The sequence below is a fragment of the Eubalaena glacialis genome, chromosome 6 (assembly GCF_028564815.1).
Source record: "Eubalaena glacialis isolate mEubGla1 chromosome 6, mEubGla1.1.hap2.+ XY, whole genome shotgun sequence".
NCBI classification, from domain to species: domain Eukaryota; kingdom Metazoa; phylum Chordata; class Mammalia; order Artiodactyla; family Balaenidae; genus Eubalaena; species Eubalaena glacialis.
This window is the reverse complement of record NC_083721.1, coordinates 125,289,142-125,304,574: the sequence shown is the minus strand read 5'-3', so window position 1 is coordinate 125,304,574 and position 15,433 is coordinate 125,289,142. Positions and strand designations below refer to the sequence as shown.

General features: G+C 38.4%; 1 protein-coding gene across 1 annotated transcript in view; it reads right to left on the bottom strand.

Annotated features, from left to right (window-relative positions):
* SLC9A9 (solute carrier family 9 member A9) overlaps positions 1 to 15,433 on the bottom strand; it is a 546,145-nt gene that overhangs the window by 184,159 nt on the left and 346,553 nt on the right. Inside the window, exon 12 of the mRNA XM_061193585.1 lies at positions 6,246 to 6,399. Coding sequence (XP_061049568.1) covers positions 6,246 to 6,399 — 154 coding nt within the window. The remainder of the gene's footprint in view (positions 1 to 6,245; positions 6,400 to 15,433) is intronic.

Genomic DNA, 15,433 nt, shown 5'->3' with positions numbered 1-15,433 from the left:
TCCCACACGCCGTGGAGCAACTAGGCCCGTGAGCCACCATTACTGAGCCTGCGCGTCTGGAGCCTGTGCTCCGCAACAAGAGAGGCCGCAATAGTGAGAGGCCCGCGCACCGCGATGAAGAGAGTGGCCCCCGCTTGCCGCAACTGGAGAAAGCCCTCGCACAGGGACGAGGACCCAACACAGCCATAAATAAATAAATAAATAAAAATTAAAAAAAAAATTAAAAAAAAAAAAAAAACCTAGGATATATTTAGGTTAACAATAGGTTACTAGAGTTATACAATATCTTTAATAAAATATGTCAAACTAGATTGATTTAAGCAATAAATATTTGGAGTTGTGAAACATTTTTTAGAAGAGCCTACGGAAAATAGAACGTAATTTTAAATGGGGGTGAGAGGTAGGGGATATTAAGTATAAGTTTACATTCAAATGAGTAAACTGGTTTTCCATGTTTCATGACAAAGGGTATTTCTCGGACCTGCCAATTAATAAAAATTGAGACAAAATTTACAAATTGGTACACAGTCAATGCAAAATAATGAATTGATACACATTGATGAAGCAGTGCAAATTAAATATCTGAAGAGATCCTAAGCAAAGATTATCATGTTCAGAAGGAAATAAAGCAAGCTCTAGAAAGAATCTTTCTGAGCTGTTGGATGAATATAACGCTTTTTGTGAGCATTTTTCCTTAAGAGGTTTATCATTTTGAATGCAGAAATAGGAGCTGCCTGTAAAACTGATGAATCTAATAATTGCATAAAATGAACTAAGCTCCCCAGAGGCTATTTCTTTCTATTCCCCATGTAAACCATGCTTTCATAAATACAATTAATTAATAACACTTTATGCGTATGTATGTGTGTGTGTATATATATGCCATAGGCAGAAAAAGAGTGTTTGGATAAGAAAAGGCTCATAGGTGGTCTTTCGGGTAGTGTTACGCAACATTTATTGAGCACTTACTGTGTGCCCTAAATTTATACGTGCAATACTTAATCCATATAAAAATCTAAAGAGGCAGGTATTATTATTGTTCCAAGTTTACAAATAAGAAAACTGAAGCATAGAGAGGTTGAATTTCTTGCTCAAGATCCCACAGCTAGTAAGAAAGGGAGGCATGGTTGGGCCCCATACCATCTGCCTCCAGAATGTGTGCACTGATTTACTATGTTAATACACCAGTGAAGTAAATTGTTACACATGCATGAGACTTTGGATGCCAGAAAGAAAACCAGGCACAACACAGCTGGATATGAAGGGAACTTGACTATATGTATTCTTCCATTATATAAAATTGACATTGCCTCACCTCAGCAATAAAGGAAGTCTGTATGTAAGCAGGTATATTTAACTCTACTATTGTTTAAGATTAAAAACTATTACTAAAGACAGTTCTCTCTTTACCACTGTGTGCATTCCCATGGTGGCTGTTATTATAAACTTTGTAGCCAGTGGGTATATGTGATAAAGAAATCATTCTAGGATGACATAAAATAGGATGGGCCATAAACCCAAAATAAATTTTAAATACTTAACTAAAATAATGGTAGTGGAGACATTGCACTAGCTAAAAGTTATTCACTCTGCAATGGACACAGGGCAGTATGTGTGATTTTTTGTTTGATCTGAGGAAGGGGCTGACAGCAGGCTGACTTGGGATCCCGAATGGGGTTGGGAAATGAGCCTGAGGGTAACAAATTCCTCTAATTCCAAATTCCTATAATTGAGGAAGACAAACGTCCCTGCTTGGCTACCTGAGGTCAGGGCTGGCCTTGTTTACCTTTAACTTTTCTAGGTCAAGGAAAAAAATCTGCAGCAAGAAACTTCTGTGTGGCACTAGCAGGTCAACCCCATCACTCATGAGGGATGAAGATTTCCTGTGTTTGTTTTTAACTGGCCTGTCTTGCTCATAAAAGTACATCTCTTTTTCCCCAGAGAGTTTGTTAATCAAGGTAGTTTGCAGGCTTCAGGAATTAGCTCATTTATTTGGGGCAGCAGAAGAATGAACCAGTTGGGAGCGCAGGCCCTGGGCTCGGGCTGCCTGGCCTTGTAGTCTGACTCTGTAGCCGGACAGTGGGGTGACCCTGGGCCACTTTGCCAGGCCTCACCCACCCTAGGAGGTAGCTACTGCTATCATCCCCATTTTATAGATTAGAGGCTGAGTGACAGGGAGGTCTTATGCCTGGCACTTTATTTTCTAAGTATCTAGCACAGAGTAAATAGTCAATAAAAGCCAGTTATTACTCTTTGAGATGTTCGAAGCAAAAATCTGGAAACTATAGAAGTCATCTGGCTGGGGGCACTTTCTCATATTGTCTGGAATACAAGTTCTGAATTGCTCTGGTGTGCAAGGCTTTCTGTACTGTGGCTGAGGTATTTCGAAGAGATGGGTCCAGCGTTCCTATCTGGGAGAAGCCAGGAAATGTTTGCACTGTGGTATGGGCTCCATTCTCATGAGTTCTGTTAACTCCATGTGACACCCTACCCTAAACTAAGGATGGGGCTACCATCCCAGATTACTTACCACTGCCGGAGAGCTATGCCCCACTGGTTTCTGAGGTGTATTTGTCGGCATGTGTAATTATTTGGTGGACAGTACTGTTTATTGGCCTCTGTAGGGCAAAGCCTGACACCTTTGATCTCTTGTTTCTTGGCTAACAGCAGAGCTAGTCCTTGGAGACTGGGAGCTGGGTTTTCCTCACCACTAGTATTAATGTAATTCACAGAAGGGAGGATATCTGGATTCTAATCGAGAAACCATTCTGCTTTCTTTTACATGAAAACCTCCAAAATAATACTGGGGGAGTCTTTTCTTTTTCTCTAGAATTTTAAGAAACAAAGATTCGCGATTTATTTCAAATGCTGCATTAAAAATATTTGTTATTATTAAAAAAACAACAGCTTTAGGACAAGAAATTTGAATGCGCTTAGGATAAAACTTAACCAATGAAGAATTTGTTTCATATGTTAAGATCATGCTGAGTCCCTTTAAGCATGAAGTCATTGCTGTTTTAAAGTTTTTCTATCAAAGTGCAACTCATATTAATATTATCAATTTTTACCTTACATAAAACATTTTATCTGCATCTTACGGTGGTAGTTTGCAGCTGAATGGCAAATTTTATAGGGACTAAAAAAATAAATAAATAAACTCAAGTACATACTTAATAATTTAAGAGAAAAAAAATGTAGAAATTTAAAAAAACCAAAAAGGGAGGGCAATGTAAAATGTATAAATAAATCATAACCAAGTGAGGAGGCCTGAGTTCATTCAATATTACATTTGTACACCTGCCCCTTGGGTTTCCCTTTATGTATCATTTTATTAAAGCCCCAATTTACTAACATTCTGGTGTTTTATGGAAAGAAGCTGACATGAAAGTTGGTCAATGAGACGTTGCTCTGTAAAGAAGCAAAGTCTTGCTAAATATAGTGTAAATGATGGACAACTATCATTTAAAAGCGATAATGAAATGAAGGATTTCTTTGATAGCATTATAAACCACAGTGGAAGTGGAGCATATGCTGGTATCACTGTAACATGGTCAAACTAAATTTATGTCGTGCTTGTGTGTGTGTCTGAACACACACTAACTTATGATCCTATTCTTTTATGCTTATTCTATTGTGCTCTATTTCCTTCTCGTTGATCAATGCACAATGAATTTTTCTCTTCAAGTTAGCCCCTGCTTCCCTCCAGCATAGGTGCTAAAATTTTTAAACTTGAGGCTCAGGTGTGGGGCCCTGGGCAACCCCAGCCAAATCTGACAGTATTTAATATTAGCCCCATCTCTATGTGGGGTTATAAGTCTAAACCAGTGGTTCTCAAAATGTGGTCCTAGAGCCAGCAGCAACAGCATTGCCTGGAGTGTGGTTAAAATGCAAATACTTAGGCCCTGAACCAGACCTACTTGATCAGAAACTCTGGGGCAGGGGCCCAGCAATCTGGGGGTTTAATGAGCCCTCCAGTTGGTTCTGATGTTCATGAAAGTTTGAGAGCCTTTGGTCTTAACTTGGTCTTGCTGCCCTGTATCCTGTCTACCTGGGTTGACTTCCTAGCTACACACATACCTATAAAGCTCAGTTATCCCCTCTGATTTCCTCATGACTGGGTCTCTGTCTCTCTGACTGGGTTTATGCCCTGATTTCAGATTAACACTCTAGCTCCCAGCTGGGATTTCCACCTGGCCTGCTGGACCAGAGCCCTGTCAGCTCCCTTCCTTAAATATATCACGGTCCTGCTTTTACTCTTCTCCCCTCCTGGCTGGTGGACAAGTCTGGCATTGAATCAGCTGGGTCATTTGGAGCCAGTTCGCACTGGGGCATCTCCATGACCTGGCAACTCCATGCTGTGCCTCCCAGCAGGCCATAATAGCACTGGCCTAAGATGACCTCCAGGCCCCTCACCTGTGGACGTTATAGTTGACATTACTATCCTTCTTTATTAGTCCCTGTCCTATAACCTGATAAACATTCTAACCTGCCTAAGGCCCCATTTTATATTACCCTGTCCCTACTGATCTGGATATCAAGAGACTGCATAAGCTATGACATCTATCTGAAGTCAGTGGATACCTTTGGAAAACACTACAGTAGAGTTAGGGAAACATTTTAGGGTAAAACATGGTATTGATTTGGGGACAAATCCTTCAGGGTAAAGAAAGACAATAGTAGAAAATAAGTTATATTTGAATTACTTTAAGAAAATGTTGCCGGCACCACTTTATGTTCTGAATATTCTAATTTACCTGATAGAGCATTCAATACATTTATCTTGTGAGGATTGGTATCTTCTAACTTCTGCTTTCCAAGTCCTAATTTTTCCATGCATGGATCCACCTACTGAATTTATTTTCCCGAAACCTGAACACACCATTATCTTACTATCAGTTTACAGGAGACTCAACACTATAGCGTTTAATAAAATATTCGTGCTTATCCAGAGGAGCCTATAAGCAGCTACCACCGTGAAAGAAATTGAAGGTCACATTTATATGTCTAGAAAATAGTTCAACAAGTATTTCAAAACATTCTCCATTTCAACCTTTGGTCAAAGCCCTTTTATGTGTTAGCAATATTCACAATACTTGAAGAGGCCCTTTTTTCCTTGAATTCGGTTTAATGCATAACCACTTGGCCCAGTTTACACATAAGCTTTCTTACCCTAAACTCATGAGTCCTGTTTCTGCTTCTATTTGTCAGATGGATAGAAATTTGTCAGTAAAGGCTTAACAAAAGGAATTTACATGTGTGGTTATATTCATTCAATTTTTCATGGAGCAATTATTTATTCCATTCTACTATGTGCCAAGCACTACATTGGTGCTGGAATACCAGAGTCCTTGCCTGAAAAATATCTTCTTGGAAATCCCCTCCCAGTCAGATGGATCTTTTCTTGTCAGAGGTGGTGGGTATGGATTTGCCTCACAGAGAATGGGTGGGGACCAGGGAGGGGCTGCATGATCATCAAGATGTATGGCTTTGGAAAGTAAAATGTGATTTATGCAAAGCACTGTTACATTCTGGGATATGAAAATGAGGACCCAGATCAAAGAAACAAAGACAACAACATTTTACTTTTTCACAATTGGCACAAGCTATTCATTTTTCATCAAATCTTCCACTACCTGCATACTTTGGGTTAATAGCAATCATCTTCCAAGCACTGCTTATTGGACGGCCCCTAACTGAAGCCTTGACCCCATTTTCCTTTAAGAAATTGTCTAATCTGTGTCTGTAGCATCCCTCTGGCCAAACACATGGCTGAATAATCAAATACATTTAAGCATTTCCTGTGTCTCTAATTCTATCCTAAGTGCTGTGACAAATTAAAAACAAAGCAAATTCATTTTCTCCTTGGTATTATAGCTTTTTCTGTATAAATTCTACTGTATCATAAGTATCTTGAAGACAAGATCATCTCTTACTCATTTTTGTAAACTCCATAGATTATCACATTATACTCAGTAAATATGATTGAATGGAAAAATTCATAAAGAAATTCATTTCTAGGGACTGTAGACTACAAACATCATCCTGAGATTTCTAGAACTCTTGGAAAAGTCAATTCTGTTGGTGATAGGTCATACCGTTTCACCTTGTGAATGAAGGTCAACTTGACCCCAGGGAAAGTTAGTGTACAGACATGCCATTGTACTCTTGACCAGTCAGCAACACCAGAAACGGAACAGTGCAGCCATGCCTCATAATGATTTCCTTTGTTAAGCAGTGTCACTCACCTGATCTGAAGCCAAGTCAGCATGGGGGTTGTTCCTCCTCCGAATACCCAGACTGTGAAGAACACCAGGAGCAGAGTGGTGGTAAACATCATTTGCTTGGGCTGAGATCCTGTGTTCCGAATAGCTAAGGCAAAAGCTATCGCTCCTCGCAAACCTTACAGAGAAAAACCAAAGAAGGAAAAGAAACATCTGCACGAGTGTCATTCTCATTTCATTGAATTTATCTTTACAATTTACTGACAAACACAATTACATTTTAAAATTAAACTTTTAATTTTGAGATAACTGTAGACTCACATTGCAGTTGTAAGAAATAATAGGGACTTCCTGTGTGCCCTTTCCTTCTCCCCAGTGGTAACGTCTCGTCTTGCAAAACTATCTAGTACAATATCACACCCAGGATTTTGACACTGATATAGTCAAGATTCAGTACAGTCCCAACACCATAAAGATCACTCATGTTGCCCTTTATAACCACACCTACTTCTCTCCCACAAACTCAACATCTGGCAGCCAGTAATCAATCCTCCATTTCTATAATTTTGCCGATTCAGGAATGTTATATAAATGGAATCGTGAAGTATGTAGCCTTTTGTAATTGCCTTTTTTTCACCCAGCATAATTTTTGGATACTCATCCAGGTTGCCAAATGTATTGATAGTTTGTTCCTTTTTATTGTTGAGTAGTATTTCCATGGTATGTATATTCAACAGTTTGTTTAACCGTCAACTGTTAAAGGACATCTGGGTAGTTTCCAGTTTTTGGCTATTACAAATAAGGCCTTTGTGTGAGTGAACGTAAGTTTTCAGCTCTCTGAGATAAATGCCCAGGAGTGCAATCACTGAGTTATATGGTATTTGCATGTTTTTTTTTTATTAATTGATTTTAATTAAAAATTTTATTGAAGTAACATTATTTAAATTTATATGTATAACATTGTATATATTATAACATTGTTTCACGTGTACATTATATTTCTTTTTTTAAATTTAATTTTATTTATTTTTTTATATAGCATGTTTTTAAAAGAAATTACTACCAAACTTTTCCAGAATGGCTCTACCATTTTACATTCCCAGCAGCAATAGATAAGTCATCCAGTTTCTCCGCCTTTACCAGCCTTTAGTGTTGTCATTATTTTAAATTTTAGCCATTTTGATAGCTTGTTGGGGTTATAATTTCCATTTTCCTAATGGTATTGTACATTTTTTAATGTGCTCATTTGTGATCTATCCACCTGCTTGGGTGAAATGGCTCTTTGTGTCTTTATCTCATTTTCTAATTGAATTGTTAGATGTTTGTTAAATTCTGAGAGTTCTTTATATATTCTAGATAATAGTCCTTTGTTGGATATATAGTTTGCAAATATTTCCTCCCACTTTGTAGCTTTTTATTGATAAAGTCTAATCTGTTGATTTTTCCTTTTATAAATCATCTATTTGGAGCCAAGTCTAAGAACTCTTTACGTAGCTCTAGGTCCCAAAGATTTTCCCTTATATTTTAAAATTTTTTCTAAAAGTTATTTAGCTTTACATTTTACCTTTAAGTCCATGCTCATCTTGAGTTAATTTTGGTATAAGGGCAGAGTTTTAGGCTGAGGATTTTTTTTTTTTTTTTTTTTTTTTGCCTGTGGTTGTTTAATTGCTCTACTGAATTGCTTTTGTACCTTTGTCAAAAACCTATTGGGTGCATTTGCATGGCTCTATTCCTGGGTTCTCAATTCTGTTCCATTGATCTATGTGTCTATTCCTGTTCTGCTGGTACACTGTCATGATTATTGTAGGTATATGGTAGGACTTAGTATCGGGTAGACCTCCTGCACTGTTGGTGGGAATGTAAATTGATACAACCACTATGGAAAACTTTATGGAGGTTCCTTAAAAAACTAAAAATAGAACTACCATATGACCCAGCAATCCCACTACTGGGCATATACCCTGAGAAAATCATAATTCAGAAAGAGTCATGTACCACAATGTTCATTGCAGCACTATTTACAATAGCCAGGACATGGAAGCAACCTAAATGTCCATTGACAGATGAATGGCTAAAGAAGATGTGGCACATATATACAATGGAATATTACTCAGCCGTAAAAAGAAATGAAACTGAGTTATTTGTAGTGAGGTGGATGGATCTAGAGTCTGTCATACAGAGTGAAGTAAATCAGAAAGAGAAAAACAAATACCTTATGCTAACGCATACATATGGAATTTAAAAAAAGAAATGGTACGGATGAACCTAGTGGGAGGGCAGGAATAAAGATGTAGACATAGAGAATGGACTTGAGGACATGGGGCGGGTGGGGAAGGGGGAAGCTGGGGCAAAGTGAGAGTAGCATCGACATATATACACTACCGAATGTAAAATAGATAGCTAGTGGGAAGCAGCAGCATAGCACAGGGAGATCAGCTCGGTGCTTTGTGATGACCTAGAGGGGTGGGATAGGGAGGGTGGGAGGGAGGCTCAAGAGGGAGGGGATATGGGGACATATGTATGCATATGGCTGATTCACTTTGGTGTACAACAGAAAACAACACAGTACTGTGTAGCAATTATACTCCAATAAAGATCTATTTTAAAAATAATCGGGTAGAGTGATTCTTATTTTTCATTTACAAAAGTGTTTTAAATATTCTAGATCTTTTGCCTTTCCATAAAATTTTAAAAGAATATTGTCTGTATATACAAAAAAAATCTTTCTGGGCACAAATACTTTTAGAAAATCAAGTGTGTTAGACAACAAGGAAAACCAAGCTTACGGACCATTGAAAATTAATAAACGATTAAATGACATTTAAGAATTATTCCAGCCTGAGAACATACTTTTACAAGTCTATAATCTAAACTGACCTATTAAAACCTGCTTTTTTGTCTATTTTTCTTCTTTAATAATAATATGTTAATTGAATTTTTATGAATCCATATTAAATATATTTGCAAGAAGAGGTTAAAGAAGATTAAATGCTAAAATTTCAAATCAAAGTGTGATGACATTATAAAAACAGATGTAGACTTTGAAGAAAAGTAAATAAAAGCACAAGTAGTAAAATAAAAAAGTTAAAATGGAAAATCTCTCTTGGGTAACACAAGACTTATAAGACATTTACAGGCTCTGTTATACCACGCAACAGGGGCAAATAAACATTTATAATGATAGCAAGTATAAGTCAAAGGTAGTGATTTTTGTTACTTTTATAGGAATGTTTAAGTCACATACATAAAATTTCAATGGCCCATGTTTTATAATATTTATTGTATTAATATCATCTAGGTTTCTAATTTTCTAAATCTTTATTCATACATTAAAAGACTTTTAGAAATTGGATACAGGGTAGGATGAGAAAAACTGTAACTACCTTGGTCTTTATCCTTGGCTTGGCAACTTAGAATATAATGCTCCTTTCTCATCTTTACACTGAGAATATACAAGAGACAAGTTGCATAACACAAGATCCAGAGTATTAGAATAGAGAGACTTAATATATTTTGCCTGAAACAAGGAAGCCTCAGAAAGAGAGAGGAACATGCACTCTGATTATAAAATTACCTTCAAGGAACAAAATGTAATGGAGGAAGAAAATTATTCTAAATCTCCATGTAGACAAGGAAATGGCCTGAAGATAAGAAAGATAACATTTGAAGTAGATATTAATAAAGAAAAGTTCTTATACATCAGAAATTCTGAACACTTAGATGGCTGTACTCAAGAAGAGAACACCAGAGACGTTCATGCACTTAGACCCAGCTGGGGACAAGAGAGTGGGGATATTAATAACCCTTATTACTGGAGAATATTTCAATAATGTTCTCTCCAGGAAATACAAATGCTGTCATTAGGGAATGAGAACTGAAAGAAACAGTTTTCCAACAGCCTTCTATATCTGAGGAGAAAATTTATAGGTTAAGGTAAAGCTGCTAGCAGTGTTTAATCAGGACAAGACTGGAGATAGAAAGTGATCTTTTCTTTTTCTCTTTTCCTCAAGCTCACATTGCCAGAAGTGTCCATAAAGAAGCATTACTCCAGTTAAGTGGTGTATATTAGAAATATTAAGTGATAAGACTCTAAGTATTTGTTTTCATTATATTGAATGTGTGTCTGTGTGTATGTTTTTGGCTTTGTTTTTTCATTTTTTGTTTTGTTTTTACTTTGAATTTTGTGAGAAAGAAAAAAATAGAGACTGGAATAAAAGTTAAAACTTGCTATATCATGTTTATTGTAAAGTTCATGTTAGTTATCAAGGGCAAGGAAGGACATAATCATTTATCTTCCTGAATATGTTTAATAATGTATTGTTATTATGTTAAACTAGCATAACTAGGCTCTTAAATCTAAATTATCTATACATGAGCAGTTCTGAGTTTAAAAATATACTCAAAAGATATATGTTATTCTGACTTCTAAAAAAATCTATATCCTATAAATAAAACTCTATATTTACAGGAGATGCAATGTAGAGATCTCTTTAAAAAAAAGAAGAAAGAAAAAAGCAGCCACTGCCTTGTACTTGTACTTGTGGAATATTAAGAAACATTGATATTTAGAACCAACTTCAAGATGGCTCGATAAGAGGAGCCCTTCCCCATATAATGGTCACCTAAAAAACCACAGAAACAGTGTGCTTTTGGAGAAGAGAGTATCCGCCTGTAGCCCTGGCCACTTGTCGCAAATATGGCTCATGCCACATGTGAGATGGCCTAGTAGCATGGGAAGCATGGAACTGAGAAAGGTGAGGTCACTAAGTAGACAAAGTGAAGCTCATTTAGAACTCTAGATGAGAACAACTGCCTACATACCATTCATCCTTTATGATGCCAAAGTTATTGATCACACATTTGGCACCTAGACAATTGTCAAATCAATGGCCATTCATTGCTTCATTCAGCACATATGTGTCTTAGTCTGACATAACAAAATACCATAGTCTGGGTGGCTCCAGCAACAGAAAATATTTCTCACAGTGTGGAAGCTGGGATGTCTAAGATCAGGGTGTCAGCATGGCCGGGTCTGGTGAGAGCTTTCTCTGGCTTGCAGAAGGCTACCTGCTTGCCATGCAAGAGCAAGCTCAGTGGTGTCTCTTCTTAATTCTATCATAGGGCGCCCCACCCTCATAACCTCATCTAAACCTAATTGTCTCCCAAAGGCTCCATCTCCAAATAACATCATATTGGAAGTTAGGGCTTCAACTTATGGATTTGAAGGGGACACAGTATGTGAGGGGAGTCCATAGCAATATGTATGGATTATCTGTTATGTGGAGGCTCTGGGCACACTTATCCTATCTCCTTCACACCATGGATTGGGAAACAGAGGACTTTAGGACTGAAATAAATTACTTAGGCTACCAGCAAAATACTAGAAATTAAAGATTAGTATTGACTTAGGAGTTTCTTTTAGCAAAACACTATTTTCCAAGAACACATGCCATTTTGCTTACAAACCAGGAAATTCAGAACTCATTGTCAAAACTTGTGTTTTATTTTGTTTTATGGGTACTTTGATTCTTTGGATTTACCTTTCTTTTTCTCTTTGTTTTGGCCAACTAATGGGCATAATTTTATACTTTTGGGGGTTATAGACTATATCACCTCATTTTAATGGGTTTACTGTTCAGAGACTTTGACATATTTCACATACTCAGTTGGAAAGTTAGCATCATCTTGGGGAATAAAAGAATTACCTGAAATTAAATGTGGTTTCATTTAAAATTGGCCTCTAAGGGATTCTTATGTTAATTATGTTGATGTTCTATTCATAACAATAGAAGACTATTGAACCAAGGAAAGCTTTCAGGCAAGGACCCCTGCTGCAGAAAAAGTGCAGCTTCCTGTTTATCTTTAGACAGCAAAAGTGAAACTTAATCTGTTATAAATCTGCAAATGTGTTCTGAACAGGGTGAAGGTCATATACAGCTACATTTAAATCACAAGAATACAAGCACCCCTTAAGGCATTTTCATTGAAGGTGCAAAGCAAGAGTCTAAACCTAAACATTTATTGAGCACTCACTCTGTGCTACCTGTTACCCAAGGCACAGTGGGGAGATGCAATGGTGAGGAAGCTTGGGCTCCTCTATTCTAGGGCTCATGGTTCTACAAAAATGAGTCTCTTAACAGGTAAATTATGATAAAATATATTAGAGGTATAAAGAGTATGCTTTGCATGTAGAATCTGATGAAGAAAAAGGTGAGATTGCTAAACTTCATGAGGGCCCAAATCATGACCATTGTCAACAAATGTGCAATGTTTAAGGCACTGAAATCAATGGTGGGGTGAAAGAGGTCTTTGCACATGTGGTTTTCTATACTTGAATCATTTTCTCCCATTCAAATTTTCTCTAGTTCTTTCTTCTATAACCCTCACCCAAATTTCACCTAATTCCAACTGATCTTCAGAACTCAGCTGAGCCTCTGATTTCTCTATGAAGCCTCCACTGAGGTCTGGGCCTGGGTTAGGCTAACTGACATTCCCAGTACAAACTGTGCTTGGCCTATCAGGTGACTTACGACATTACACTGTAATTGGCTGCCTCTTTGTTTATCCACACATGTAGAGCAATGCCAAGCACATAAAAGGTCAATGAACAGATGAATGTTCTGATTCTTCATGATTCTTGATTACAAATGGAAAAGTGATTGATACCTCTTAGTTCAATGGAATGGTTGAGTAATTGTTTCTTCAAGTTTGGCTTCTGCCCTTTTATTATTTATTGAGACCCTTAAAGCCTCGTACTGAGAGTCAAGAGACCTGGGATCTGTTCTCAGGCCTGCCCGACAGGATGCATGATCATTAGCCTCATCTGAATCTGTGTTGTCTCATCACTAAATGGAGGTTTTAAGACTAGCTTGCGGTCTTTAGCCAGAAGTGCACATCAGAATCAACTGTGAAACTTAAAAATGTATGAGTTATTCATGCTAGTGTCCTGACTCTAGAGATTTGGATTCAGCAGAGAATGAGTTACCTGAAAGCTCAGGCTCCTCTCTCTTCCCTCTGTACCACCTTGGTCCAAGGCCCATCACCTCACACTCTGACTGTGCCCCTGACCAACACCCTGGTCTCTTGGCCTAACAGCCTCCATCCTTTCTTCCTTCCAGACTATCGATGTCCCTCTGAACAGTTTCCTCAAAATCTAGCTTTATGAGGTGGTGATTTGACCCAGAAACCATAAGTAGCTTCCTACAGCCCATAGAAACACTTCAATCAGAATTTTGCCCCCCTTTCCAGGTCTACCTCCCCTTGTCCACTGAGAGCTTTGCATACCAACAAGGTGGTCTTCTTCCTCTCCGTAAACAATTGTTATCCTTGCCCCTATGCCATGATCCCACTGTTAAGCCTGTGTTTCACTTCTTTCCGCCTCTATTCCACCCCCATGAAGTTTTCCTGGAATACTCCAGTCCACATTGCTCTCTCTTTCTTGGAAATCCTATAAAACATATTGCTCATGCCACTCATATTATTAAATGATAGTCTGAGATGAATCAGTAGTTTAATATGATCTATTCTTTACTCTCAATTATTAATCTTTTAAAAGGTTGGAATTACAACTTCTTTACACAACTTAATATCTCTCATAGTATCCAAAACATGAAACTCAGTAAACGCTTTTGAATTGAATGATTACAGTGGCTTCAGACTCTCGAGATACGAGGTGGTGACGTTCATGTGTTCCTTCATTCATTCGGGCTCTAGGGGACAGCAGAAAACAAGAGATAGTTTCTGCCTTAAAGGGGCTTCCAGATTAGTTTAAAAAAGAAAAAAAAAAGTAATATGTAAGTTGTTGTGAAGAAAACAAAAGTAGGATAAGAGGATAGAGGATATATTTATGTGAAGAGTTGGAGTGTTCAGGGTGGTTAGGAAAGCCACTTTGGTTAGGTGACATTTGAGCATAGACTCTAATGAGGGAGAGGCCATGTGGGTGTCTGGAAGAAAAGCACTCCAGGCTTCTGGAACAGTAGGCGCAAAGGCCCTGAGGCAAGGATATGCCTGATATGTTCACATAGCAGCAAAGGGGCTGGTGTGGCTAGAATGGAATCAATGGGGGGCGGGAGGGTGGGTGAGTGGAAGGAGATAATGCCAAAGAGGTAACCGAGCCAGATCATGCTGGGCTGTTGAACAGCAAGGCTTCTGAATTTTATTTTGAGATGGAAAACTTCAGGAAGGTTTTTGGCAGGGTAGTGCTAGGATCTATTCTATGATTAAAAGGATCACTCTGGCTCTGCTATGAAAAACAGATCTCCAGGCTGGAGGCAGGAGGTCAGTGAGAAGCCTGCTGCATAATCCAGGCAAGAAGTGGAAGTGCATCAGAACAGGATGGTAGCATGGTAAGTACTGGAATAATGTCAAAGGTTGACAATATTTGCTGATGGGTTGGATGAGGGGTATGAGAAGAAGAGAGAACTCCAAGAACTTATGGCCTGAACAACTGGAAGAATTGGGGGAAACTGTGGGAAGAGCATATTGGGGTGTCTGGGGGAGATCAAGGGTTATATTCCAGCCATGTGAAATCTATGATCCCTGGTAGTCATACAAGCGCAGAGGTTGAGTGGGTGGTTGGATCTAAGAGTCTGGAGTTCAGGGGAGAGGTTAGAGTCTTTTTTACTGGAGACAGTGGGGAGTTCGGAGGAAAGTTTGGAGTTTGAAAAGTATGGGAAGATAAAGCTTATTTTAAACCATGTTTTATCTTGCTTTAAGGACTTTGTGCTGCTCTTCCCAGGCTTCCCCTCGCCCCCTTCCCCAGTCTCCCTCGCCGGCCCCCAGCCCTGGCTGCTCCTCCTCATCATTTCAGTCCTCAGAAAGGCTGCCTTGACCATGCCATCTAAGTGCCCTCCACTTGAACCCAGGCCTTTTTTACATGTCATTTATTACACTGATCACCATCTGAAATTATATGTTTGTTTTTTAGCCTTTAAGACCTGTGTCCCTCCACAAGAAAGTGAGCTCAGTGACGGCAGGCCCAGTGCTAGGATGGTGCCTCTCATATAGTAGGCACTCCTTAAGCATTGGATAAATGCATGAGTGAATGGATGAGGGAAAGATCATATTTTGCCTTTGAAACACAATTGGAATCCAAAGGAAAATGAACAGTAGTTGGACAGGGATGGAGAAATGTCCCTGAGAAACTGACCCATTCTTTAAAAGAAATATCCCTTAGATAAGTTATTTTGCTGCCTTTCTTTTCATTTGGGATA